We start from the raw sequence: 27689 nt of genomic DNA on the forward strand, positions 1-27689 counted from the left end.
ACAACTAAATATAGAGACAAAGCTTTATCTGAAAGATTAGGATGGTCAGAAAGATGGAGGGATGCTCCCTGCACACGTGGAGAAAGCAGGTAAATGGGTCCTCACACAAGGAGGACTGATCCTCATAACATTTGGTTTTAAAAACCAGAGGGGCTGAATTCTGTGAGTTTAGAACCTGGAGCATTTTTTTGTTATTGTTTGTTTGGGTTTTGTTTTTGCTTATCACAAGTGAAAAAACAGGACAAGGACAAGGCAGAGAACTAAGCAAAACAGATAGAAGTAACATGTCTGATAGACAATTTAAAGCAATGATCCTAAGGAACTCACTGGACTTGAGAAAAGACTGGAAGACATGACTGAGTTCCTTAGCACAGAAATAAGAAAAAACAGCAGAGGGCACAATAAATGAAATGAAAACATGCTTGATGGAGCAAACAGCAGGCTGGAAAAAGCAAAGGAATGAATTAGTGACCAGAAGACAGAGTAACAGAGAACCAACAAGCTGAACAAAAGAGAGAGAGAATTATGCAAAACAAGAATAGACCTAGGGAACTCAGTAACTGCATCAAACATAATAACGTTTGTATTATAGGAGTCCCAGAACAAGAGAGAGAGAGAGAGAGAAGGGGGGACAGAAAATTTATCTGAAGAAATAATAGCTCAAAACCTCCCTAAACTGGAGGAGGGAACAAATATCCAGTCTAGGAAGCACAGAGAATTCCCATCAAAACCAGCAAGAGCAGATCGAACTAAGACTTACAATAATTAAATTCACAAAATATAGTCATAGAGGAGGTAAGATGGGGGAAGAGTAGGGGAACTCATGTCATCTGGTCCCCTGAATTTAGCTAGATAACTATCAAGTCAGTATGAATACCCATGAATTCAACCTGAGATGTAAGAAATGAATTGCTGGAACTTGACAAGTAGAAAAGCGACCACTTTCTGCACGATAGGAGGTGCAGAGAAATGAATCCAAAGCAATATATTGGAAGATTAATGGTGGGGGGAGGGAGCCTCCATAAGCCAACTACTGGAAAGTAATACAGCCCCAGAGCACAAAATCAGAACCCTTAGAAGTCTGCTCTAGTGAGAGACTTCCCTGCCTGAAAGGTGCTCTGGTGGTGAAATAGGGCAGAATCTTGGTTGAGACAGTGTGGTCTCAGGACCCTTGGAGTCACAGAAAGAACAGGGGTTCCTGAGCTGGTGAGTTCCCAAGCATTGGACTGGGGAAACTGGTTATCATCAGCGAGCCAGGGAAGGGGCTCTCAGCTCAGTTTACCATAAACCACAAGCCATGGGCTGACTGGGTGACCACTCTCCATGTGAGGATTCTGCAAAGGACAGGAATACAGGAACCCTCCACCTTCCCCTGGGAAGGGTGGACTGGGTGGGCACATGACTAGGCAATAGCTCTCAGTGTGGGGACCCTGTAAAGGACAGTAATGGGGCAAACCCCCCACCTTCCCCTAGGTGGGGTGAAGTGGGTATGCAAATGATCAGGCAACTGTTCTCAGGACCAAGTCACTACAAAGTGCAGAAACAGGGGACCTTCTGCCTTCCCCAGGAGGATCAGTGTGGGTGCGCACCACAGGAGTCTGCAGGATTTGGCATGCACAAAAGTGAAAGCAAATGATTTACTGAAGAGAGGGGACTGTGATCTTTCTGCTCTGGGGCTAGAGATCAGGGCACAGCCATTTTTGTTTTGGTCCTCTAAAGGGGTGTATAAAGCCTTCAGGGAACAAAAAGCCACACAGATCAACCAAAAAGAGCTTACACTGAGCCCAGTCATCCAACAAAAGGGAGTGTGCAACTCTGCCCAGAAAAATCACCATAGCAGGCACATATCAGGAGGTTAGCTGGAACAACAGGCCTGAATAGCAGGTTTATGGACCTCGAAGGAGTGCAAAACTCCAGCACTAGGGGAAAACAGTATAAGGAATTTGTGGTATTTTCTCATAATTCATTTATCTTTCAGTTTAAAATTTTCCTTTTTTATCCTTTTTCAACTAGTTTCTTGTTTTATCAACTCTTATTTTAAGTCTTTTTAAAACTTCTATGTTTTACATTTACATTTTCTAGATATATTCTTCACTTTTGGCTTCCTTTCACTCTAGTCAATTGAATTTTGTATATATGTGTGACTTTTGCTTTCTTTAAAATTTTGGGACTTAGAGTCTTCTAACACATAGACCAAACTATATTCAGGACCAAGTGAATCACTGTTTTGTCCACCTGTGAGATTACATTCACTCTCCCTCCCCCAATGTTTTCTCTTTTTTTTTTAACCCCTTTTCCCTTTTCTTTGTCTTTTTTCTTTCTTTCTTTTTTGTTTGTTTCTGATCTCTTTGGATTTGTCTAGTGTGTATTTCACTTGGGTCATGATTGATATTTTTGACTTTGTTCACTCATTCATCTATTCTTCTTTGGGCAAAATGACTAGAAGGAGGAATTCAAAACAAAGAAAGAACCATCACATCATGTGATGTTATGAGCACTGGGCATTATACACAACTAATGAGTTATTGTAAACTACATTTGAAACTAATGATGTATGATGTTAGCTAATTGAATTTAAATTTGAAAAAGGATGCTAAAAAAAGAAACAGAGCCAATACTCTCTATCACAGACCTAATAGATATGGATATAAGTAAAATGTCAGAGCTGGAATTCAGGATAACGGTTATAAAGTTACTGGCTGAACTTAAAGAAAGCATAAAAGACTCTAGAGAATCTTAGTACAGAAATGAACAAATCAGGCCCAAATTTAAAATGCTCCAAATGAGATACAGTCTAATTTGGATGCTCTACCAGCTAGGGTAAATGAGGCAGAAGAGAGAGTCAGTGACATAGTAGATAAATTGATGGAAAGGAAGGAAGTTGAGGAAAAGAGATAAAAACAACTAATGGATCATGAGGGGGAATTTTCAGAAATCAACGATTTCAAAATATGAAAAAATATTAGAATTACTGGTGTCCCTGAAGAGGTATAAATACCCACCATTTGCTTCAATGTGGATGGAAATGGAGGGTATTATGCTGAGTGAAGTGAGTCAATCGGAGAAGGACAAACATATGTTCTCATTCATTTGGGGAATATAAATAATAGTGAAAGGGAATATAAGGGAAGGGAGAAGAAATGTGTGGGAAAAATCAGAAAGGGAGACAGAACATAAAGACTCCTGACTCTGGGAAGAGAACTGGGGGTGGTGGAAGGGGAGGAGGGGTGGGGGGTGGGGGTGAATGAGTGGTGGGCACTGAGGGGGGCAGTTGACGGGATGAGCACTGGGTGTTATTCTGTATGATGGTAAATTGAACACCAATAAAAAATAAACTTATTTAAAAAGTCCACAATAACCAAACTGTGGAAGGAGCCTCGGTGTCCATCGAAAGATGAATGGATAAAGAAGATGTGGTTTATGTATACAATGGAATATTACTCAGCCATTAGAAATGACAAATACCCACCATTCACTTCCACGTGGATGGAACTGGAGGGTATTATGCTGAGTGAAGTAAGTCAATCGGAGAAGGACAAACATTATATGGTCTCATTCATTTGAGGAATATAAAAAATAGTGAGAGGGAATAAAGGGGAAAGGAGAAAAAATAAGTGGGAAATATCAGAAAGGGAGACAGAACATAGAGACTCCTAACTCTGGGAAACAAACTAGGGGTGGTGGAAGTGGAGGAGGGCGGGGGGTGGGGGTGACTGGGTGATGGGCACTGAGGGGGGCACTTGAGGGGATGAGCACTGGGTGTTATTCTGTATGTTGGCAAAGTGAACTCCAATAAAAAATAAATTTATTATAAAAAAAATAAAAAAATAAATTTATTTAAAAAAAAAAAAACGACCCAGGGGGAGAGGAGGGCAGAGTATATTTGAGCAAATCAGAGCTGAGAACTTCCCTAATCTGGGGAAAGAAACAGGCATTCAAGTCCAAGTGGTAGAGAGGACCCCCTCCCAAACTCAATAAAAATAGATCGACACTCTGGCATATCTCTGAAGCTTGAAAATTTCAGAGATAAAGAGAAATCAGATAAGAGAAAATATGAAAGCAGGTTGAGACAAGAGGTTCTTAACCTATAAGGGCAGGAACAGTAGACTGGCATTAGACCTATTCACAGAGACCTGGCAGGCCAGAAAGGGCTGGCATAACATATTCAAGGTACTACATGAGGAAAAATGACATCAAAAATACTTTATCCAACAAGGCCATCATTCAGAATGGAAGGCGAGATAAAGAGCTTCCAGGACAGACAGAAGCTGAAAGAATATGTGACCACCAAGCCATCCCTCCAAGAAATACTAAAGAGGATCCTGTAAGCAAAGAGGGATCCCAAGAGCAACATAGGCCAGAAATAAACAGAGACAACTTGCAGAAACAGAGACTGTACAATGACACTAAATTCATATCTTGCATTATTTACTCTGAATGTGAGTGGGCTAAATACTCCACTCAAAAGACACAGGGTATCATATTGAATAAAAGAGCAAGACCCATCCATATGCTGTCTATAAGAGACTCTTTAAACCTAAAGATACCTTAAAACTGAAAATGAGGGTGTGGAGAATGATTTACCATGCAAATAGACCTCAGAAGAAAGCTGGAATAGCAATTCTCATATCAGATAAATTAGATTTTAAACCAAAGACTGTAGTAGGAGATGAAGAGAGACACTATACCATACTTAAAGGGTCTATCCAACAGTAAGATATTAAAAATATAAATAATATAAGTATTAAAAATATTTATAATTGTTAGATCTCCCAATCTAGGAGCAGCCAATTATATAAACCAATTAATAACCAAATAAAAAAAAACACATAGATGATAAGACATTGGTAGTAAGCGACTTCAACATCCCACTCAGAGCAATGGACATATAATCTACTAAACAGAAGATCACCAAAGAAACAAGGACTTTGAATTACATACTGGACCAGATGGACTTCACAGATACATAGAGAACATTCCATCCTAAAGCAACAGAATAGACATTCTTCTCAACTGCACATGGAATATTCTCCAGAATAGACAACATACTGGGTCATAAATCAAGTCTCAACCAATACCAAAAGACTGGGATTATTCCCTGCATATTTTCAACCACAGTGCTTTGAAACTTGCACTCATTTATTAATTTTTTTTAATTAATTTTTATTTATTTATGATAGTCATCACAGAGAGTCATCACAGAGAGAGAGGCAGAGACACAGGCAGAGGGAGAAGCAGGCTCCATGCCCTGGGAGCCCGACGTGGGATTCGATCCCGGGTCTCCAGGATCGCGCCCTGGGCCAAAGGCAGGTGCTAAACCGCTGCGCCACCCAGGGATCCCCTTGCACTCATTTAGAAGAGGAAAACTGGAAGGAATTCAAACACTTGAAGGTTAAAGAGAATCCTACTAAAAAATGAATGAGTCAATCAGGAAATTAAATAACTAAAAAGATTTATGCAAGTATTGAAAATTAAAGTACAACTGTTCAAAACCTGTAGGATATAATAAAGGTGGTCTTAAGAGAGAAGTACATTTCAATAGAAGTCTCTCTCAAAAAAAACTAGAAAAATCTCAAAAACACAAGCTAAACTTCCAACTAAAGGAATTAGAGAAGAATAGCAAATAAAGCCTAAATCAAGCAGGAGAATAGAAATATTGAAGATTAGAGCAGAAATCAATGAAATAGAAACCAAAATAACAGTAGAACAGATCAACTAAAGTAGGAGGTGGTTCTTTGAAAAAATTAATAAGATCAATAAACCCTTGGCCAGACTTATTAAAAATGAAAGAGAAAGGACTCAAATTAGGAAATCGTGAATGAAAAGGGAAAGATCACAAACACCACCAAGTAAATGTAAATGATTTTAAGAACATATTATGAGCAACTATATGCCAATGAATTAGGCAATCTGGGAGAAATGGATGCATTCCTAGAAACTTATAAACTACTAAAACAGAAACAAGAAAAAATAGAAAACCTGAACAAACCCATAACCAGCAAGGAAATTGGAGCAGTCATCAAAAACCTCCCAAGAAACAAGAGTTCAAGACCAGATGACTTCCCAGGGGAATTTTGCCAAACATTTAAAGAAATAATACCTATTCTACTGAAGCTGTTTCAAAAGATAGAAATAGAAAATATCTACAGTCATTCTATGAAGCCAGCATTATCTTGTCCCCAAACCAAAGACCCCATCAAAAAGGAGAGTTACAGACAAATATTCCTGATGAACTTACCAAGATATGAGCTAATAGGATCCAAAAGTACATTAAAAGGTTTATTAACCACAACCAAGTGTGATATATTCCTGGGACGGAGGGTGGTTCAACATCCCCAAATCAATTGTGACAGATCACATTAATAAAAGAAAAGATAAGAAACATAAGACCCTCTCAATTGATGTAGAAAAAGCACTTGAGGGATGCCTGGGTGGCTCAGTGGTTTAGGGCCTGCCTTCAGCCCAGGGTGTGATCCTGGAGTCCTTGCCTGAGTCCCACATTGCCTTCCTGCATGGAGCCTGCTTCTCTCTCTGCCTATGTCTCTGTCTCTCTTTCCCCCTGTGTCTCTCATGAATAAATGAATAAAATCTTAAAAAAATAAAAAGCAGTTGACAAAATACAGTATCTTTTCTTGCCAAAAACTCTCCACAGTGTAGGGAAAGAGGGAACATACCTCAATATCATAAAATCCATCTACAAAAAGCCCACAGTGAATATCATTCTCAAAGGGGAAAAACTGAGAACTTTCAGCCCTATAGTCAGAAACACAGCAGGGATGCCCACTCTCACTCTCACTGCTGTTGTTCAACATAGTACTGGAATTCCTAGCCTCAGCAATAAGAGAGCAAAAAGAAACAAAAGGCATTTAAATTGGCAAAGAAAAACTCTCTTCACAGATGATATGATACTATATATGTAGAACCCAAAAGACTCTGCCCCCAAATTGCGAGAACTCATAAAGCAATTCAGCAACATGGCAAGATTTAAAATAAATGCACAGAAATCAGTTGCATTTCTATACACCAAAAAATGAGACAGAAGAAAGAGAATTAAGGAATTTATCCTATTTACTATGTGGGATCAAATCCCACATCAAGATCCTCATTGGGAGCCTGCCTCTCCCTCTGCCTATGTCTCTGCCTTTCTCTGTGTGTCATAAACAAACAAACAAACAAACAAACAAACAAACAAACCTGGAGGGTATTATGCTGAATGAAATAAGTCAATCGGAAAAGGACAAACATTATATGGTCTCATTCATTTGGGGAACATAAAAATTAGTGAAAAGGAATAAAGGGAAAGGAGAGAAAATGAGTGAAAATATCAGTGAGGGTGACAAAACATGAGAGACACCTAACTCTGGGAAATGAACAAGAGATAGTGGAAGGGGAGGTGGGCGGGGGCTGGGGTGACTGGGTGATGGGCACTGGGAGTGCACGTGGCAGGAGAGCACTGGGTGTTATGCTATATGTTGGCAAATTGAACTCCAATAAAAATTTTTTAAAAAAAGAAAATAGAATTTCAACATCAAAAAAAAAAAAAAAGTCCCACACCAGGCTCCTCATGGGGAGCCTACCTCTCCCTCTGCCTATTTCTCTGCCTCTCTCTGTGTGTTTTAAACAAACAAACAAACAAACAAACAAACAAACAAATAAAATCTTTTTTAAAAACCTAACAGGAAAAAAGAAAAAAAATTCCAAAAATATATGGAGGAAAAATTTTAAAAGGAGCAAAACAAAAGAAATCAATAACTTATAAGTGAAAATAAATACGAGTCTCAGAACACTTTCAACAGAAGCTTTGCAAGCCAAAAGAAAGTAGCCTTTTTTTTTTTTTTGAAGTGCTGAGTGGGTAAGATATATAACCAAGATACTCTATCCAGAACTATGAACTCTGACTATTGTTCAGACTAGAAGGAGAGACAAAGACTTACCCAACAACAATTAAAGGACCTCATGACCACTAAACAGATGCTTCAAGAATTGTTAAAATAGAGGAGGGGCAAGATGGTGGAAGAGCAGGGTCCCCAAATCACCTGTCCCCACCAAATTACCTAGATAACCTTCAAATCATCCTGAAAATCTAAGAAATCGGCCTGAGATTTAAAGAGAGACCAGCTGGAATGCTACAGTGAGAAGAGTTCGTGCTTCTATCAAGGTAGGAGGATGGGAAAAAGAAATAAAGAAACAAAAGGCCTCCAAGGGGGAGGGGCCCCGCGAGGAGCCGGGCTGAGGCCGGGGCGAGTGTCCCCAGGACAGGAGAGCCCCGTCCCGGAGAAGCAGGAGCTGCACCAACCTTCCCGGGCGGAAAGGGGCCCGCAGGGAAGTAGAGCAGGACCCAGGAGGCGGGGATGCCCTCGGGCTCCCGGGGACACTAACAGGCACCTGCGCCCCGGGAGAGTGCGCCGAGCTCCCTAAGGGCTGCAGCGCTCGGCGGGACCCGGAGCAGCTCGGAGGGGACCGGGCGGCGGCTCCGCGGAGGGGGCTGCGGGGCGGGAGCGCGAATCCAACAGCGCAGGCTCCGGAGCACAGGGCGCCGGGACACAGCCCAGGATCCGGCCTCCCCCCGGGACAGGCAGAGGCTGGGAGGGCCCAGGACAGCGAGGATGCTCCTGCCCCGAGCTGAGCAGAGCAGCGGCCCCGCCCGGGAGCCCCCAGGCCCGGCAGACGGAGAGCCCTGGAGCTACTGCGGCGGCTGACTCCAGGGCTGCAGAGCTGGCCCCGCCACTGGGGCTGTTCTTCCTGGGGTCTCACGGGGTAAACAACCCCCACTGAGCCCTGCACCAGGCAGGGGCAGAGCAGCTCCCCCAAGTGCTAACACCTGAAAATCAGCACAACAGGCCCCTCCCCCAGAAGACCAGCTGGACGGTCGAGTTCCAGGGGAAGTCAAGGGACTTAAAGTATACAGAATCAGAAGATACTCCCCCGTGTTTTTTTGTTTTTTGTTTTTTTCTTTCTTTTTGATTTCTGATTGCTTCCCCCAGCCCCTTTTTTCACCTTTCTTTCTTCTTCTTTCTCTTTTTCCTCTCTTTTTCCCTTTTTTCTTCTTTTTTTCTTTTTCTCTTTTCATTCCTTTTTTTCTCTCTCTTCTTCTCCTTTTCCCAACACAACTTGTTTTTGGCCACTCTGCACTGAGCAAAATGACTAGAAGGAAAACCTCATCTCAAGAGAAAAAATCAGAAAGTCTTCTCTCCCACAAAATTCCAAAATATGAATTACAATTCAATGTCAGAAAGCCAATTCAGAAGTACTATTATACAGCTACTGGTAGCTCTATAAAAAAGCATAAAGGACTCAAGAGACTTCATGACTGCAGAATTTAGATCCAATCAGGCAGAAATTAAAAATCGATGGGATGAGATGCAATCCAAACTAGAAGTCCTAATGATGAGGGTTAACGAGGTGGAAGAACAAGTGAGTGACATAGAAGACAAGTTGATGGCAAAGGGGGAAACTGAGGAAAAAAGACACAAACAATCAAAAGACCATGAGGATAGATTAAGGGAAATAAACGACAACCTGAGGAAGAAAAACCTCCGTTTAATTCGGGTTCCCGAGGGCGCCTAAAGGGAAGGCCAGAGGGCCAGAAATGTATTTGAGGGCCAGAATATGTATTTGAACAAATCAAAGCTGAAAACTTTCCTAATCTGGGAAGGGAAACAGGCATTCAGATCCAGGAAATAGAGAGATCCCCCCAAATTCCAAAGATAAAGAGAAGATCCTTAAAGCAGCAAGAGACAAGAAATCCCTGACTTTTATGGGGAGGAATATTAGGGTAACAGAAGACCTCTCCACAGAGACCTGGAGGGCCAGAAAGGGCTGGCAGGATATATTCAGGGTCCTAAATGAGAAGAACATGCAACCAAGAATACTTTATCCAGCAAGGCTCTCATTCAAAATAGAAGGAGAGATAAAGAGCTTCCAAGACAGGCAGGAACTGAAAGAATATGTGACCTCCAAACCAGCTCTGCAAGAAATTTTAAGGGAGACTCTTAAAATTCCCCTTTAAGAAGAAGTTCAGTGGAACAATCCACAAAAACAAGGACTGAATAGATATCATGATGACATTAAGCTCATATCTGTCAATAGTAACTCTGAACGTGAATGGGCTTAATGACCCCATCAAAAGGCACAGGGTTTCAGACTGGATAAAAAAGCAGGATCCATCTATTTGCTGTCTACGAGAGACTCATTTTAGACAGAAGGACACCTACAGCCTGAAAATGAAAGGTTGGAGAACCATTTACCATTCAAATGGTCCTCAAAAGAAAGCAGGGGTTGCCATCCTCATATCAGATAAACTAAAATTTACCCCGAAGACTGTAGTAAGAGACAAAGAGGGACACTATCTCATACTCAAAGGATCTATCCAAAAAGAGGACTTAACAATCCTCAATATATATGCCCCGAACGTGGGAGCTGCCAAATATTTAAACCAATTAATAACCAAACTGAAGAAATACTTAGATAATAATACACTTATACTTGGTGACTTCAATCTAGCTCTTTCTATACTCGATAGGTCTTCTAAGCACAACATCTCCAAAGAAACAAGAGCTTTAAGTGATACACTGGACCAGATGGATTTCACAGATATCTACAGAACTTTACATCCCAACTCAACTGAATACACATTCTTCTCAAGTGCACATGGAACTTTCTCCAGAATGGACCACATACTGGGTCACAAATTGGGTCTGAACCGATACCAAAAGATAGGGATCGTCCCCTGTATATTCTCAGACCATAATGCCTTGAAATTAGAACTAAATCACTACTAGAAGTTTGGAAGGACCTCAAACACGTGGAGGTTAAGGACCATCCTGCTAAAAGATGAAAGGGTCAACCAGGAAATTAAGGAAGAATTCCAAAGATTCATGGAAACTAATGAGAATGAAGATACAACCGTTCAAAATCTTTGGGATGCAGCAGAAGCAGTCCTGAGGGGGAAATACATCGCAATACAAGAATCCATTCAAAAAGTGGAAAGAACTCAAATACAAAAGCTAACCTTACACATAAAGGAGCTAGAGAAAAACAGCACATAGATCCTACACCCAGGAGAAGAAGAGAGTTAATTAAGATTCGAGCAGAACTCAATGAAATCGAGACCAGAAGGACTGTGAAACAGATCAACAAAGCCAGGAGTTGGTTCTTTGAAAGAATAATAAGATACATAAACCATTAGCCAACCTTATTAAAAAGAAGAGAGAGAAGACTGAAATTAATAAAATCATGAATGAGAAAGGAGAGATCACTACCAACACCAAGGAAATACAAACGATTTTAAAAACCTATTATGAACAGCTCTACACCAATAAATTAGGCAATCTAGAAAAAATGGACGCATTCCTGGAAAGCCACAAACTACCAAAACTGGAACAGGAAGAAATAGAAAACCTGAACAGGCCAATAACCAGGGAGGATAGTGAAGCAGTCATCAAAAACCTCCCAAGACACAAGAGTCCAGGGCCAGATGGCTTCCCAGGGGAATTCTATCAAACGTTTAAAGAAGAAATCATACCTATTCTACTAAAGCTGTTTGGAAAGATAGAAAGAGATGGAGTACTTCCAAACTCGTTCTATGAGGCCAGCATCACCTTAATTCCAAAACCAGACAAAGACCCCACCAAAAAGGAGAATTACAGACCAATATCCCTGATGAACATGGATGCAAAAAATTCTCAACAAGATACCAGCCAATTGGATCCAACAGTACATTAAGAAAATTATTCACCATGACCAAGTAGGATTTATCCCCGGGACACAAGGCTGGTTCAACACTCGTAAAACCATCAATATGATTCATCATATCAGCAAGGGAAAAACCAAGAACCATATGATACTCTCATTAGATGCAGAGAAAGCATTTGACAAAATACAGCATCCATTCCTGATCAAAACCCTTCAGAGTGTTGGGATAGAGGGAACTTTCCTCGACATCTTAAAAGCCATTTACGAAAAGCCCACAGCAAATATCATTCTCAATGGGGAAGCACTGGGAGCCTTTCCCGTAAGATAGGGAACAAGACAGGGATGTCCACTCTCACCACTGCTGTTCAACATAGTTCTGGAAGTCCTCGCCTCAGCAATCAGACAACAAAAAGACATTAAAGGCATTCAAATTGGCAAAGAAGAAGTCAAACTCTCCCTCTTCGCCAATGACATGATACTCTACATAGAAAACCCAAAAGCCTCCACCCCAAGATTGCTAGAACTCATACAGCAATTTGGTAGCGTGGCAGGATACAAAATCAATGCCCAGAAATCAATGGCATTTCTATACACTGACAATGAGACTGAAGAAAGGGAAATTAAGGAGTCAATCCCATTTACAATTGCACCCAAAAGCAGAAGATACCTAGGAATAAACCTAACCAAAGAGGTAAAGGACCTATACCCTAAAAACTACAGAACACTTCTGAAAGAAATTGAGGAAGACACAAAGAGATGGAAAAATATTCCATGCTCATGGATTGGCAGAATTAATATTATGAAAATGTCAATGTTACCCAGGGCAATTTACACGTTTAATGCAATCCCTATCAAAATACCATGGACTTTCTTCAGAGAGTTAGAACAAATTATTTTAAGATTTGTGTGGAATCAGAAAAGACCCCGAATAGCCAGGGGAATTTTAAAAAAAGAAAACCATATCTGGGGGCATCACAATGCCAGATTTCAGGTTGTACTACAAAGCTGTGGTCATCAAGACAGTGTGGTACTGGCACAAAAACAGACACATAGATCAATGGAACAGAATAGAGAACCCAGAAGTGGACCCTCAACTTTATGGCCAACTAATATTCGATAAAGGAGGAAAGACTATCCACTGGAAGAAAGTCTCTTCAATAGATGGTGCTGGGAAAATTGGACATCCACATGCAGAAGAATGAAACTAGACCACTCTCTTTCACCAGACACAAAGATAAACTCAAAATGGATGAAAGACCTAAATGTGAGACAAGATTCCATCAAAATCCTAGAGAAGAACACAAGCAACACCCTTTTTGATCTTGGCCACAGTAATTTCTTGCAAGATACATCCAAGAAGGCAAAAGAAACAAAAGCAAAAATGAACTATTGGGACTTCATCAAGATAAGAAGCTTTTGCACAGCAAAGGATACAGTCAACAAAACCAAAAGACAACCTACAGAATGGGAGAAGATATTTGCAAATGACGTATCAGATAAAGGGCTAGTTTCCAAGATCTATAAAGAACTTCTTAAACTCAACACCAAAGAAACAATCCAATCATGAAATGGGCAAAAGACATGAAGAGAAATCTCACAGAGGAATACATAGACATGGCCAACATGCACATGAGAAAATGCTCTGCATCACTTGCCATCAGGGAAATACAAATCAAAACCACAATGAGATACCACCTGACACCAGTGAGAATGGGGAAAATTAACAAGGCAGGAAACCACAAATGTTGGAGAGTATGTGGAGAAAGGAGAAACCTATTACACTGTTGGTACTAATGTGAACTGGTAAAGCCACTCTGGCAAACTGTGTGGAGGTTCCTCAAAGAGTTAAAAATAGACCTGCCCTATGACCCAGCAATTGCACTGTTGGGGATTTACCCCAAAGATTCAGATGCAATGAAATGCCGGGACACCTGCACCCCGATGTTTCTAGCGGCAATGTCCACAATAGCCAAACAGTGGAAGGAGCCTCGGTGTCCATTGAAAGATGAATGGATAAAGAAGATGTCGTTTGTGTATACAATGGAATATTGCTCAGCCATTAGAAACGACAAATACCCACCATTTGCTTCAACGTGGATGGAACTGGAGGGTATTATGCTGAGTGAAGTAAGTCAATTGGAGAGGGACAGTGTATGTTCTCATTCATTTGGGGAATATAAATAACAGTGAAAGGGAATATCAGGGAAGGGAGAAGAAATGTGTGGGGAATATCAGAAAGGGAGACAGAACATAAAGACTCCTAACTCTGGGATACAAACTAGGGGTGTGGGAAGGGGAGGAGGGCGGGTGGTAGGGGTGAGTCGGTGATGGGCACTGAGGGGGGCACTTGACGGGATGAGCACTGGGTGTTATTCTGTATATTGGTAAATTGAACACCAATAAAAAATTAATTTATTAAATAAAAATAAAAATAAAAATAAAAATAAAACACAACCTCATACATTTGAATTAAAAAAACCTATTAGAAAATGTATGATTCCCAGTTTATAGATAAAGAAATTCAGATATTGAAAGTTAAAAAAAAAAAAACACAAAAGACCGTGAATAGCCAATGCTATGTTGGAACTGAAAAGCAAACCTGGAGTAATCAAGACAGTTTGGTTCTGGCACAGAAATCAATAGAGAGCCTAGAAATGAACCCACAGCTAATGGTCTATTAATTTTTGACAAAGCCGGAAAAAATATCCAATGGGAAAAAAGATAATATTTTCAACAAATAGTGTTGCAAAAACTGGACAGTAACATGCAAAAGAATGAAACTGGACCACTTTATTAAGTCATACACAAAAGTAAATTCAAAATGGATGAGAGACTAAAAGTGAGTCAGGAAACCATAGAAACATTTGAGGAGAACACACCAATAACTTCTTTGACATTGGCCGTAGCAACTTCTTCTAGATACGTCTCCTGAGTCTAAGTAAACAAAAGCAAAAACAAACTATTGGGACTTCATCAAATTAAAAGCATCTGCACAGCAAAGGAGACAATAAAAAAAACTAAAAGATGACAGAATGGGAGAAGATATTTGCAAGTGACATATCTGATAAAGGGTTAGTATCCAAAATCCAGAAAGTACTTAAAAAAATTCAACACCCAGGGGATCCCTGGGTGGCTCAGCTGTTTAGCGCCGCCTTCGGTCCAGGGTGTGGTCCTGGAGACCCGGGATCAAGTCCCACATCGGGCTCCCTGCATGGAGCCTGCTTCTCCCTCTGCCTGTGTCTCTGTCTCTCTCTCTCTCAGTCTGTGTCTCTCATGAATAAATAAATAAAATATTTTTAAAAAATTCAACACCCAAAAAACGAATAATTCAATTTAAAAATGGGCAGAAGAAAAAAAATCCCCCATTTTTCCAAAGAAGACATACAAATGGCCAACAGACACATGAAAATATGCTCATCATCACTTATCATCCAGGAAGTGCAAATCTACAATGAGATATCTCAAATCTACAATGAGATACCTCATACCTCATAATGGCTAAAATCGACAACACAAGAAGCAACATCAGTCAGAGAAAGACAAATATCATATGATTTCACTCATATGTGGAATTTAAGAAACAAAACAAGCGAAGGGAAATAGAAAGACAAACCAAGGTTATTATGCTGAGTGAAATAAGGACAAGGAGAAGGACAAACATTATATGGTCTTATTCATTTGGGGAATATAAAAAATAGTGAAAGGGAATAAAGGGGAAAGGAGAGAAAATGAGTGAAAATATCAGTGAGGATGACAAAACATGAGAGACTCCTAACTCTGGGAAATGAACAAGGGGTAGTGGAAGGGGAGGTGGGCCGGGGGTTGGGGAGGCTGGGTGGCGGGCACTGAGTGGGGCGCTTGACAGGATGAGCACTGGGTGATATGCTATATGTTGGCAAATTGAATTCCAATAAAAATTTTAATTAAAAATAAATAAATAAAAATAAAATCTAGGTTTGCACAGAAAAAAAAAAAAAAAACGACAAACCAAGAAAAATGCTTAATTATCAAGAACAAAGTGATGGTTACCAGTGGGTGTGTGGGTTAAAGATGTGATGGGGATTAAGGAGAGCACTTGTCTGTATGAGCATAGGGTGATATATGGAAGTGTTGAATCACTGTATTGTACACCTGAAACTAAAATAACACTGTATGTCAACTAACTGGAATTAAACACTTTTTAAAAAGGTACTGTCTCCTGGGAAAGGCAACGCTGTACAATAATTCAGACTATGGTGTTAATTACTTATTATAGTTGACCTTCCACAAGATTAAGTGGACTACAAGCCAAGCTTCTCTAATCTCATAATTTCTTCTGGACGTTTACTGGGACATACGAAGTGGTTCTTGAGGTCTTCCCCACCCCACCTGCCCCCTTGGTAGCCTTTTCCTCCATGCTACTCTTCCTTTGGATTTACTGTCCCCTCCTCTGTACAGACACACACAGCCCATGGTTTCAAGGTCTTGAGTCCCCCTGGGAGAAAAGTGAACCTGAAAAATTAGTCATACTTTGGTGCAAGTTAAAGGTACCTTCCTTCGCAGTGGCATTTGAATTAAAAAGGGAAAGACGGGGGCTCTTGGGTGGCTCAGTGGGTTAAGTGCCTGCCTTAGGCTCAAGTCATGCTCCCAGGGTCCTGGGATGGAGCCCTGGGACAGTGGGCTTCCTGCTCAGTGGGGAGCCTGCTTCTCCCTCTCCCTCTGCCACTATCCCCGCTTGTGCTCTCTCTCTCTCAAATAAAATCGTTTTAGAAAGAGAGAAAGATACCTAGGAAGACGAACCAGTGGGAGTAAAACGTATAATGGTGGAACCGTAAACAAATTGTATAATTTGCAGGAAAGGGGCAGGCAGGGTTTGTCTGAGGGTCTGAAGTCAGTCCTCAGCTGCAGATGAGTCATGTGGGAGTGGAGAGATGGGAAGTGCACACGGATGGATCTAGAATTAGATTGTTGCCATCCTCTCCACTGGGAGCCTAAACCTACTGAACACCTTCCACAGCTCACTCATTGGGTTACCCCGCTAGTCCGCAGCCAGAACTGTGGGCGTGGCACCCAGAACTTACCCAAGTTCGCTGTGAGTATCTCTGGAAAAGAAACGAAGAAAAAAGGAAAAATCTCATTTGATGAACGCTGAGGCCTCACTTCCTCCAAAGTGCACAGACTGGGCCCTCGTGCGCTCTGGAGAACCTGGACAGACCGCGTGCGCTGGTGCTTACCGAGAGCGCTCGGTGGCAGGGGAAGCTGCAAAGCAAATCTCCAGCACACGGAGTTTCTGTCCCCCTTCCAAGCGCCCGGGTCTGAAGTACCCAGCAAAGTTCTCCTCCCCGCACCACTTTCTGCTACTTGGGGAAGCGGGCAAAGAGTGGGCCTTTTCCCCTGCTTACCTTTGTCCTTGTCAGCCTGCTCCTTCAGTTTTTCTGGAAGAACCAAGGGAGGAGAGCGTGCGTGACGGTAAGCGATCGCCTCTCCTCCCGGTGTCCCACCCAGCTCCGCGTTCCCGCAGGAGGTCGCCTCGGAGCTACCCCCGCGCCCGCCTCCAGCGCCTTCCTCCAAGCAAAGCCGGCGCCAGGCGGGAGACCACCTGCCCCCCCCCCCCCCCACCAGCTGGCCCTGTACCTTGGGACCTCCGTTGCTTCTGAAAGAAGTACAGCGCCAGAGTCACGAGGAGAGCCAGGAGGAGCGACAGGCCCACCAGAATCCCGAGGAAAGCCCTCTTCCAAGGGGAGTTTCCGGGTAAAAATACGTCTGGAAAATACCTCACAGGGAGTTGCTTCACTTTAGGCGCCACTAAACACTAAGTGATAAGCCTATTCTGGACCCAGCGTCCCGGAAATCATTCCAAGGTGGCAGGCGTTAAGCCTCCTGGGCAGCACCATAGCAATCCGTAAAATGGGCATGAGAGCGGCCGCACTGCGCGCCCTTCCCAGGTAGGAGCCTGAGGAATGGTAGCGGACTTGAACTCGCTTAGCAGAAATGGAAAATGCAAACTGAAGGACGTGGAAGGAACCCCCACCCTCTCCCCCAGCTTTTGACCATGGCCCTGCCCGCCCTAAACTTCTCTCTATAATTGCCCTATTTCTGAAGAACAGGAGGTCCAAGGTGTTGGTATCCAAAAGCCGGTGAATTATTGCTATCTCCACGGTCAAACCCACAAGTCATTGTTCTTGCAGACATTTGCTTATACTTCTCATCACCCTTTGGAAGAATTGTTAGCAGAAACCACCCATACCCTAACTGCCAGTTCCCTCTTGTCCTCTCCAGACTCACTGGGGAGACTTTGCCCTCAGGCAGGCAGTGGCCCAGGCCACCTCTGCCAGGGGTAGTAGGCAAAGAGATACATGCAAGATGGAAAGTAACCCTGTAGAAATACAAATCAAAACCACTTTACACCGGTGAGAATGGCTAAAATTAACAAGACAGGGATCCCTGGGTAGCGCAGCGGTTTGGCGCCTGCCTTTGGCCCAGGGCACGATCCTGGAAACCCGGGATCGAATCCCACGTCGGGCTCCTGGTGCATGGAGCCTGCTTCTCCCTCTGCCTGTGTCTCTGCCTCTCTCTCTCTCTCTGTGTGACTATCATAAATAATAAATAAAAATTAAAAAAAAAATAAAATTAAATTAACAAGACAGGAAGTAACAAATGTGGTGAGGATGTGGAGAAAGGGGAACACTTTTACCCTGGTGGAAATGCAAGCTGGTGTAGCCACTCTGGAAAATAGTATGGCAGCTCCTCAAGAAGTTAAAAATAGAGCTACCCTATGACCCAGCAATTGCACTACTGGGTATTTACCTCAAAGATACAGATGCAGTGAAACCCCAGGACACCTGCACCCCAATGTTTATAGCAGCAATGTCCACAATAGCCAAACTGTGGAAGGAGCCTCGATGTCCTTCAACAGATGGATGGATAAAGAAGATATGATCTATATGTACAATGGATATATACAATGGAATATTATTCAGCCATCGGAAAGGACGAATACCCACCATTTGCTTCGATGTAGATAGAACTGGAGAGTATTATGCTAAGTTTTGAAATAAGTCCATCAGAGAAAGACAATTATCATATGGTTTCACTCATATGTGGAATATAAGAAATAGTGAAAGGGACCATAAAGGAAAGGAGGGAAACTGAGTAGGGGAAAAATTAGAGAGGAAAACCGTGAGAGACCTGGGACTCTGGGAAACAAACACAGGGTTGTGGAAGGGTGGAGAATGAGTAGCTGGGTGCCAGTCATTAAGGAGGGTACATGATGTGAGGAGCACTGGATGTTATACTATATGTTGGCAAATTGAACTTAAATAAAAAAAATAAAATAAGTTATAAAAAAAGAGACAGTAACCCTTTATAAAATCTTGTGGAAATTTAACAATAATTTGGTGTCTGTTGGAGATAATTATTTTAAAAATAATTTTTATCTCAGCTTTATCTCACTGGTCTTTTTAGAAATACATTTTTCTTCTTTAACTGCAGTAAAATATTTGACAAAATTCACCATCTTAACCATTTTTAAAGGTACAATTCAGTGGCATTAAGTTACTTTCACATTGTTGTGGATTATCATCACCATCCATATCCAGAACTCTTTTGGTCTTCCCAAACTGAAATTAACACTAACTCCTCATTTCCTGCCCACCCCCTCCACTCTCTGGCAACTGGCAACTTCCATTCTACTTTCCATCTTCATGAATTTGAATACTCTAGGTACCTCCCTGTAAGTGAATCAAACAATATTTGCCCTTTGGTGTATGGCTAATTTCAGTTAGCTTTATATGTTTTTGTGGTTTGCAAATTAGTTTTTCTAGTAGTGCATTTTTATTGTCTTGTACAAAAGTATTGGGCCACAGAGATTGGTCCCTCACTACACATGATTTGCAGAGCTCAGACCTATAAGTCAAGCACATGAGAAAATGCTCTGCATCACTTGCCATCAGGGAAATACAAGTCAAAACCACAATGAGATACCACCTCACACCAGTGAGAATGGTGAAAATTAACAAGACAAGAAACAACAAATGTTGGAGAGGATGCGGAGAAAGGGGAACCTTCTTGCACTGTTGGTGGGAATGAAAACTGATGCAGCCACTTTGGAAAACTGCGTGGAGATTCCTCAAGAAGTTATAGCTTCCCTATAAACCAGTAATTGCACTGCTGGGGATTTACCCCAAAGATACAGATGTAGTGAAATGCCGGGACACCTGCACCCCAATGTTTATAGCAGCAATGTCCACAATAGCCAAGCTGTGGAAGGAGCCTCGGAATCCATCGAAAAATGAATAGATAAAGAAGATGTGGTTTATATATACAATGGAATATTATTCAGCCATCAGAAAGGATGAATACCCACCATTTGCTTCAACGTGGATGGAACTGGAGGGTATTACGCTGAGTGAAATAAGTCAATTGGGGAAGGACAATAATCATATAGCTTCACTCATAGGAGGGATATAAAAAATAGTGAAAGGGATTATAGGGGAAAAGAGGGAAAATGAGTGGGAAAAATCAGAGAGGGTGACAAAGCATGAGGGACTGCTAACTCTGGGAAATGAACAAAGGGTAGTGGAAAGGGAGGTAGGCGGGCAGATGGGGTGACTGGGTGACTGGCACTGAGGAGGGCACTTGACGGGATGAGCACTGGGTGTTATACTATATGGTGGCAAATCAAACTGCAATAAAAATAAATGAATAAATAAAAGTAAGGAAAAGAAAAAATTTCACATTTTTTTGTAAGTTTCCTTATAGATTATTTTTGCTGCATTTCCCCCCATCTTTGTACTGTGACTTTTGGTCTCTTCTTTCCATGTAAAGACCCTTTTAATATTTCTTGCAAAGCCAGTTTAATGGTCCTGAACTCCTCTAGTTTTTGTTTGCCTGGGAAACTCCTTATCTCTCCTATTCTGAATGTAGCTTTGCTAGATAGTGTATTCTTTCCTGAAGATTTTTCCCGTTCAGCACTTTGAATATATCATGTCATTCCATTCTGGCTTATAAAGTTTCTGTTGAAAAATCTCTTGCTAACCTAATGGCTCCTTTGTAAGTTACTGACTTCTTTTATCTTGTTGCCTTAAAGATTTTTTTCTTTATCAGTATATTTGGGAATTTAATTACAGTATTTTGGGGATCCCTGGGTGGCTCAGCGGTTTAGCGCCTGCCTTTGGCCCAGGGCGCGATCCTGGAGTCCTGGGATTGGGTCCCATGTCGGGCTCCCAGCATGGAGCCTGCTTCTACCTCCTCCTGTGTCTCTGCCTCTCTCTCTCTCTCTCTCTCTCTCTCTCTCTCTTTCTCTGTCTATCATGAATAAATAAATTTAAAAAAATAATTACAATATTTCTTAATGTGGGTCTCCTTTTGTTGATTTTGATGGAGTCCTCTGTACCTCCTGGGTCTGGATATCTGTTTATTTTCCCAGCTTAGGGACGTTTTTAGGAATTATTTCTTCAAATAAATTTTGTGCCACCTTTTTTCTCTCTCTTCTTCTGAGACTCATATAATATGAAGTTACTAAGTTTGATGGAGTCATTGAGTTCCGTAAGTCTATTCTCATTTTTTTTCTTTTTTTTTCTCATTCATTTTTCTTCTCTCGTGTTCACCTTGTTGCTTTCCATTACTCTTATCTTCTAGGTCACTACTTCATTCCTCTGCTTCTTCATGCTTGCTGTTCTCATCAAGCATGTTTTGGTTTCATTTATTGTGCCCTCTGCTATGTTTTTCCTTATCTCTGTGTTAAGTGCTTCATTCATGTCCTCCAGTCTTTTCTGAAGTCCAGTAAGTCTCCTTATGATCATTGCTTTAAATTCTGCATCATGCATGTTACTTTTATCTGTTTCACTTAGATCTCTTCCCTGGCCTTATCTCATTCTTTCATTGTGATAAATTTCTGTCTCTTCGTTTTATCTCCCTCTCTGTGTCTATTTCTGTCTGTTAAGAAATTTTTCTGCTATTGAAAGTACTGCTTTTTTGTGCAATGTTTCTTCTTTCTTACACAAAAGTTTACATATTATACAACCTCTTTTGCATCTTGCTTTTATCTCTTACTTCCAGAAAGTTTTCTGCTATTGAAAGTAGTGCTTTATGAAGAGTAGGTCCTAGAGTGCCCTGCAATAGAGTGTCCCCCATTTCCCAGGAACTGGCACTTCAGGGAAACATACTACGTGTTTCACTTATGCCTTGCTGTTGTGTTTGAATCACTATCTTTTCAATGTAGTTCTCTACCCTCACTCTCTTCCTGTTGTGGTTGTGCTTGCTCTCTGTGATGTTAGTGGAACCCAGGCATGCTAGTTCTGAGCGGATGTACCCACTGGGGAACATGGGAGTGGTGGTGGTATTAGCAATATTTGCATTGGGCCACTAGTCCAATGCCAGATCCCCTAAAGCACTATGGTGGCTGGGGGCTCTTGCCAGACTGGTTGGGGGTACAAGGCTGGTGACAATGCTCAATGATGGCTGGGTGCAGCTGGGCCTGGCATGTGATGATGGCTGGTGATGCATGGCTGGGCACTGCACTGCAGCCTGGCATGGTGTCTTGTGGCAGTTATGCATCTGTTGGCTGGGCAGGGTGCATGTTAAGCTTTAACAAAATTTGCCTTGAGCTCTGGGTTGAGACTGTGTGTCTGTGCAGTCCTACTCCAGCACCTGGCTCTGTGTTCATGCTGGGATTGGGGGTGGGAAATAGTGCCTGCCAGCTCCCTTATTTTTAGAGAAGTCCCCCAACACTCTCTGAAATCAGTATAAATAGATATGACTCCCATTTACCCCAGCTTTGTTAAACTGCCTTTTCTTTCTTTTTTTAAATAATAAATGTATTTTTTATTGGTGTTCAATTTGGAAACATACAGAATAACACCCAGTGCTCATCCCGTCAAGTGCCCCCCTCAGTGCCTTTTCTATGTTGCCTCTCTGTGCAGGCTGCCGTCTCTTTAAAGGCAGTGACCCACCTGTCACTTGCACTGCCAACTTACCCAGTGCTGAGTCAGCTGACTTTTAAAGCTCTAGGCTCCAGGGGCATCTACCTTTGGCTCAGGACATGATCCTGGAGTCCTGGGATCGAGTCCCTCACTGGGCTTCCTGTGAGGACCTTGCTTCTCTCTCTGCCTGTGTCTCTGCCTCTTTCTCTGTGTCTCTCATGAATAAATAAATAAAATCTTTTTAAAAATAAAAGATAAAAAAATAAAGCTCCAGGCTCCAAATCCTATTATTTTTACAAACTCACAGAATGCACTCTATTTAGTTTTTAATGACAAACATTATGGGAAATAGTCTTCCCGGTGGAAACTCCTTGGTGTGAGGGCCCATTTTTCTGCCTTCTCCATGCATGCATCGTCCCTCTGCCTTTCTGGATGTGGATGATATCTAGCTGTGAACATGGGACAAAGTGAGCTTAGGATCTTCCTACTTCACCATTTCCTCAAGCTCCTTATGTTTTTTCTTTTTTAAAGATTTTTATTTACTTATTCATGAGAGAGAGAGAGAGAGAGAGAGAGAGAGAGAGAGAGAGAGAGGCAGAGACACAGGCAGAGAGAGAAGCAGGCTCCATGCAGGGAGCCTGATGTGGGACTCAATCCTGGGACTCCAGGATCATGCCCTGGGCAGATGGGCAGAAGGAAGGCGCTTAACCGCTGAGCCACCCAGGCATCCCTGTTTTTTTCTTTTTAATAACATTCTCTTATCTCTAGTTTACCTGATTGTAAGAATACAGCATGTAATACATATAACATACAAAAATCTGTGTTAAGCTTCTACTTATATTAACAGTCAACATATATTATTTATTAGTAGTTAAATTTTGGGGAGTCAAAAGTTATATGTGGATTTTCAAACATGCAGGGCTGAGGTTGGTCAGCACCCTTAACCCCCTGAATTGTTCAAAGGTCAACTGTAATAAAGTTATAGATTTTTACCAATATGAAGTATGGCCCATAGGTTGGGTTTTTCCTCAAGACTTAAAACAACTGGTTTTATTTTTTATTTATTCATTTATGATAGTCACAGAGAGAGAGAGAGAGAGGCAGAGACACAGGCAGAGGGAGAAGCAGGCTCCATGCACCAGGAGCCCGACGTGGGACTCAATCCCGGGTCTCCAGGATCACGCCCTGGGCCAAAGGCAGGCGCCAAACCGCTGCGCCACCCAGGGATCCCAAAACAACTGGTTTTAAATCATTAAACCCTCATAATAAGACTTTGGTCCTAGATAATGGCTTCACCCTTCAATTCACTGCCTATCTTCTTCCCTAACCTACTACTTTTAAAGCTACATGTGCACCGCACAACACCTTAGCACCCTTCCCTGCTTTATTTTTCTGTACAGCACCTAATGTCTTCTAACCTTATAATTCACTCTTTTGTTTGTATTTTCACCACAGGAATGTGAACCTTAAGGCAAGAGTTTGGGGCACATTGTAGATATTTACACCTATCATTTGAGGGATGAAATTAGGAGCATATGAGCTCTCATTATGATCTCTAATGAGTAGTTTCTGGGTTTTTAGGGCAAAAACTTTGGTGCATAATGATGATTCCCTGGGGCTTCCCCAGCATACTGTTTGGGTGAGAGGTAAGCTGTTGTACTCTTAGTAGTTTCCTGATATCCAAAGCGCTGACTTTTCAAGTATCAAGGTCAGTCCACCCCAGAGACAACCGGGCCCCAGTACCATTGTGCTCCTTTAGATGGCCTTTGGAACAATGCACATGGAGCACATGGTGAGCAGGAAAATTAGAGTTAGTCAGCATCCACTAACCTGCTATCTGGATGGTGAACTCTTTCTTCTGGATCAGGAAGGAGTTCTGGATGGAGCAAGACACATTGTTGTGGGCATCCCCTTGGACAACCACGGATGTTTCCAGATTGAACAGGCTCTGGGTATCCTGGACAATGGCTTCCATCTCTGGAGACAGGCACTGTCCTTTATGATCTTTCCACTGTGCCTGGGGTTTTGGGTACCAGCCACTGGAGCTGCACCTCAGCTGAATGCCTCCCTCCTTGAAGCCCTCAAGGGAGATGTGAGGGTCTGAGCCAAGTCCTGAGAGAGGCAGGAAGAGTGGGAAAGATCAGGCTCCCTCCCAGAAGTTGTACATGAAGTTCATGCCACTGTGCAATGTCTGCAGTCATTATAAGGTATCATAAACTGTGACTGCTTTTAACACCCATGTGGGTTCACAGCCCTCAACTGTGGACAATAAATGGCAGTCTAAATTGGTGGTGGCATGTGGGACATGTGGACAGCAGTACCCCAAGGGACATTTGGAAATACTGTGGGGGGCCATTTGGCCAGAAGGGCTACTGGCATTTAGTCATATTATGCAAGAGACAGTCCCCTGAAGTAAAGAAAAATCCCACTCCAAATTTCCATAGATTGTCCTCTGTCTCTCTTGAATCCCACCATAGTTTAGGTGCCTGTATCATACACACTCCTGCATCTTCCCATCCTGTGGAGCTAACTTCACATTTTGAATATGCAAAACATTGATATGTTTAAACAGCCATAATGAAACCTTTGTCCATCCAATGCTCCCTCCTCTCCCTTAAGTAACCAATTTAATTAGTTCCTAGTGTATCCCTTCCTGTGTTCTTTTTGTGCAATGTTTCTTCTTTCTTACACAAAAGTTTACATACTATACAACCTATTTTGCATCTTGCTTTTATCTCTTACCAATATCCTAGAAATCACTCTACATCACTTCCTAGAGCTCCTCTTCATTTTTTTCAGGTTCATAGAGTGGATCAGTCCATTGTGTGATGGACCATACTCAACACTTTTGCTTAGATAAAGCACTGTTGTATAATTACAAATGATGCTGTGATGATTAAACTTATATGTACACTTTTTTCATATTGGAGCTATAGGAGGCTTATCTTCAGGTAAACTCCTAGAAGTGGGGTTGCAGTTCAAAGAGCAGATGTACAGGCAGTGCTGTTAGCTGCTGCCAAATTCCCATGCACTGGAGTTTTGCTTTGAGTTCCAGGGTACAGATTTCTTCTTCCCCACGGCTCTACCAAGTGTGTATGCTCAACCTGTTGAATTTTTGCCAGTCTCAGAGGTAAAAGAAAATCCATCCCAGTGTAGCTTTAATTTGCTTTTCTTTCATGATGGGTAAGGATAATCATCTTTTTATATGTTTAAAAAGGTAGTATGTGTCATTTGTGTATCTTTTTTGGAACATTTATTTTATTCATTTTGTAACAAATTTTCCTAAAAAGGAAAATAGTTTTTTTTTTAATTATATGTGTTTTCCCTTTCTCTGTCTACTATTGAGCAAAGCAGCTGTGTCCAAATGGGCACTTTTCTCTATCACTTTCGCCAAGTCACTTACCTGCTACCTCTAGCTCCCAGATCGCTTCCCTGGAGAAGTTGGTGGAGAGGAAACGGCACCCATACAGGCCCTCATCAGCAGGAATGATACCATGGAGCTTTAGGTTTACCATACCATCCATGATAAAATCCTTGATGAGTTTGGTCCTGTTATGGAACTGCACCATTTGCTGGCTGTGGAGCTCCTGCCTACCACGGTACAGGTGCACCACATCAGAGGTCTGACTCCGGAACCAGCGGATCTCCATATCCTCGGCATCCAAGTATGGTGACAGGTAGCATGAGAACTCCACCTCTTCCCCTACAAGTGCCAGGATGGGTTCCCCAGGGCCTATGACCTTGACCTCCTCTAGGATGAGAAACCAGAATGACAGCCAACATCAGCTCTCTTCAAAAGTACATTTTTATCACATACCTTTACTGCTCAGGAATCTACAGTAAACCATTCAAATGATGAAAGACACTTTACAGGACAACTGTCTCAAGTAGTTGTCATGAATATGCCAGATTTAAATATACACAAAGGATATTACAACCAGATACAATGTGTGGTGCTGGACTAGTAATTAGTTTGAACCAACCAGCTGCAAATGTCCTTTTGGAGACAGTTATGTAAATATAGCCAGGACATTAAGTGAAAAGGAGTCTTTGACCAAAAAACCAAGTTAAAAAATATGTATACTATTATTCTCTTATTTGATTAAAAAATGACATATTTGCATAAAAACATATGTAGGAAAAAAGATCCAAAATGAGATGTACTGAATGGTTGATGGAGGTAATTTCTGCATGATGGGAATAAATATTTTCTTGTTTTTTCCTTGTCTGATTTTCTAATTTTTTATAATGCACATGTATAGCTTCTGTAATAACAAAGGGTATTAATATAATCTGTGGGGGCTCCTTGCTTCATGTGTTTTCCTATCTGAAGGCTAAATCTTTTCTTCAAGATTTTGATTAAGATTTTCTATTTGATAATCCTCTTAAATGGTGCCTCTTAAAACATGGCTCCATGGCTCCTCTACTCCCTGTTTTCTTCAATTCCCATGAGTTACTATTCCTGTTGCAGTCCCTTTGCATGTGTTGTTTATTCATGCCATTCAAGTTGCCCTCACTTTAATTTATGGCTTCGTCTTTTCTTGTACCTCCTTTTCTTCCTTTGAAGCTCAACTAAAACTTACTCCCAAAGCTCCCTCTTCATGGATCCCTCCTATACTTCACTTTGCTTATAGAACATAGTGGTTCTTTTGCTTTTGTTCACTCCATTTGAAATACCTTATTGCCCACTGGGTATAGCCCCAATACCCTCCTTACTAGCTTCTGTTTTCAGGTTGTCTCAAGCTGCTTCTTCCCTTATACTTGATGCCTGGCCCTCTTCCTGGGGTATGGCCTGCCTCAGTTTACCCTCCATCTGTCATCTTCTTGGAAATTAAATATCCTTCAGGGGCCTACTCAAGCAGTACTTCCTCTCTAGGGTTCTTGGCTTTTTGGAAAAAAAATAAATTTCTCTCTTAGTTGCAATCACACATCTCTGATTAATGTTTATCTTGCAGTCATATAGCTGAAAAGCTTTTATGTCATTACATAAAAGCTCTCTTGACCTTTTTGAGGACCTGGGATGTACCTGGTCATTTTGGTTTCCCTAGTTTCCAGCACAGGGAATCAGAGAATTGCATCTGCCTAATTAGTTTA

The 27689-nt window shown here is 41.7% G+C and overlaps 1 protein-coding gene across 14 annotated transcripts in view; it reads right to left on the bottom strand.

Annotated features, from left to right (window-relative positions):
• BTNL9 (butyrophilin like 9) overlaps positions 1-27689 on the bottom strand; it is a 79898-nt gene that overhangs the window by 8509 nt on the left and 43700 nt on the right. For 6 of the 14 annotated variants that reach the window (XM_072728869.1, XM_072728870.1, XM_025988976.2 and 3 more), the window contains 5 exons: positions 25999-26346; positions 24426-24707; positions 17308-17436; positions 17076-17108; positions 16755-16775 (listed from right to left, as the gene is read on the bottom strand). In XM_072728869.1, the coding sequence (XP_072584970.1) occupies positions 16755-16775; positions 17076-17108; positions 17308-17436; positions 24426-24707; positions 25999-26346 (813 nt within the window). Of the gene's footprint in view, positions 1-8997; positions 9163-16754; positions 16776-17075; positions 17109-17307; positions 17437-24425; positions 24708-25998; positions 26347-27689 lie in introns of all 14 variants that reach the window. The other 8 variants (XM_072728875.1, XM_072728873.1, XM_025988979.2 and 5 more) reach the window with 2 other exon arrangements.

The sequence above is a fragment of the Vulpes vulpes genome, chromosome 12 (assembly GCF_048418805.1).
Source record: "Vulpes vulpes isolate BD-2025 chromosome 12, VulVul3, whole genome shotgun sequence".
NCBI lineage: Eukaryota > Metazoa > Chordata > Mammalia > Carnivora > Canidae > Vulpes > Vulpes vulpes.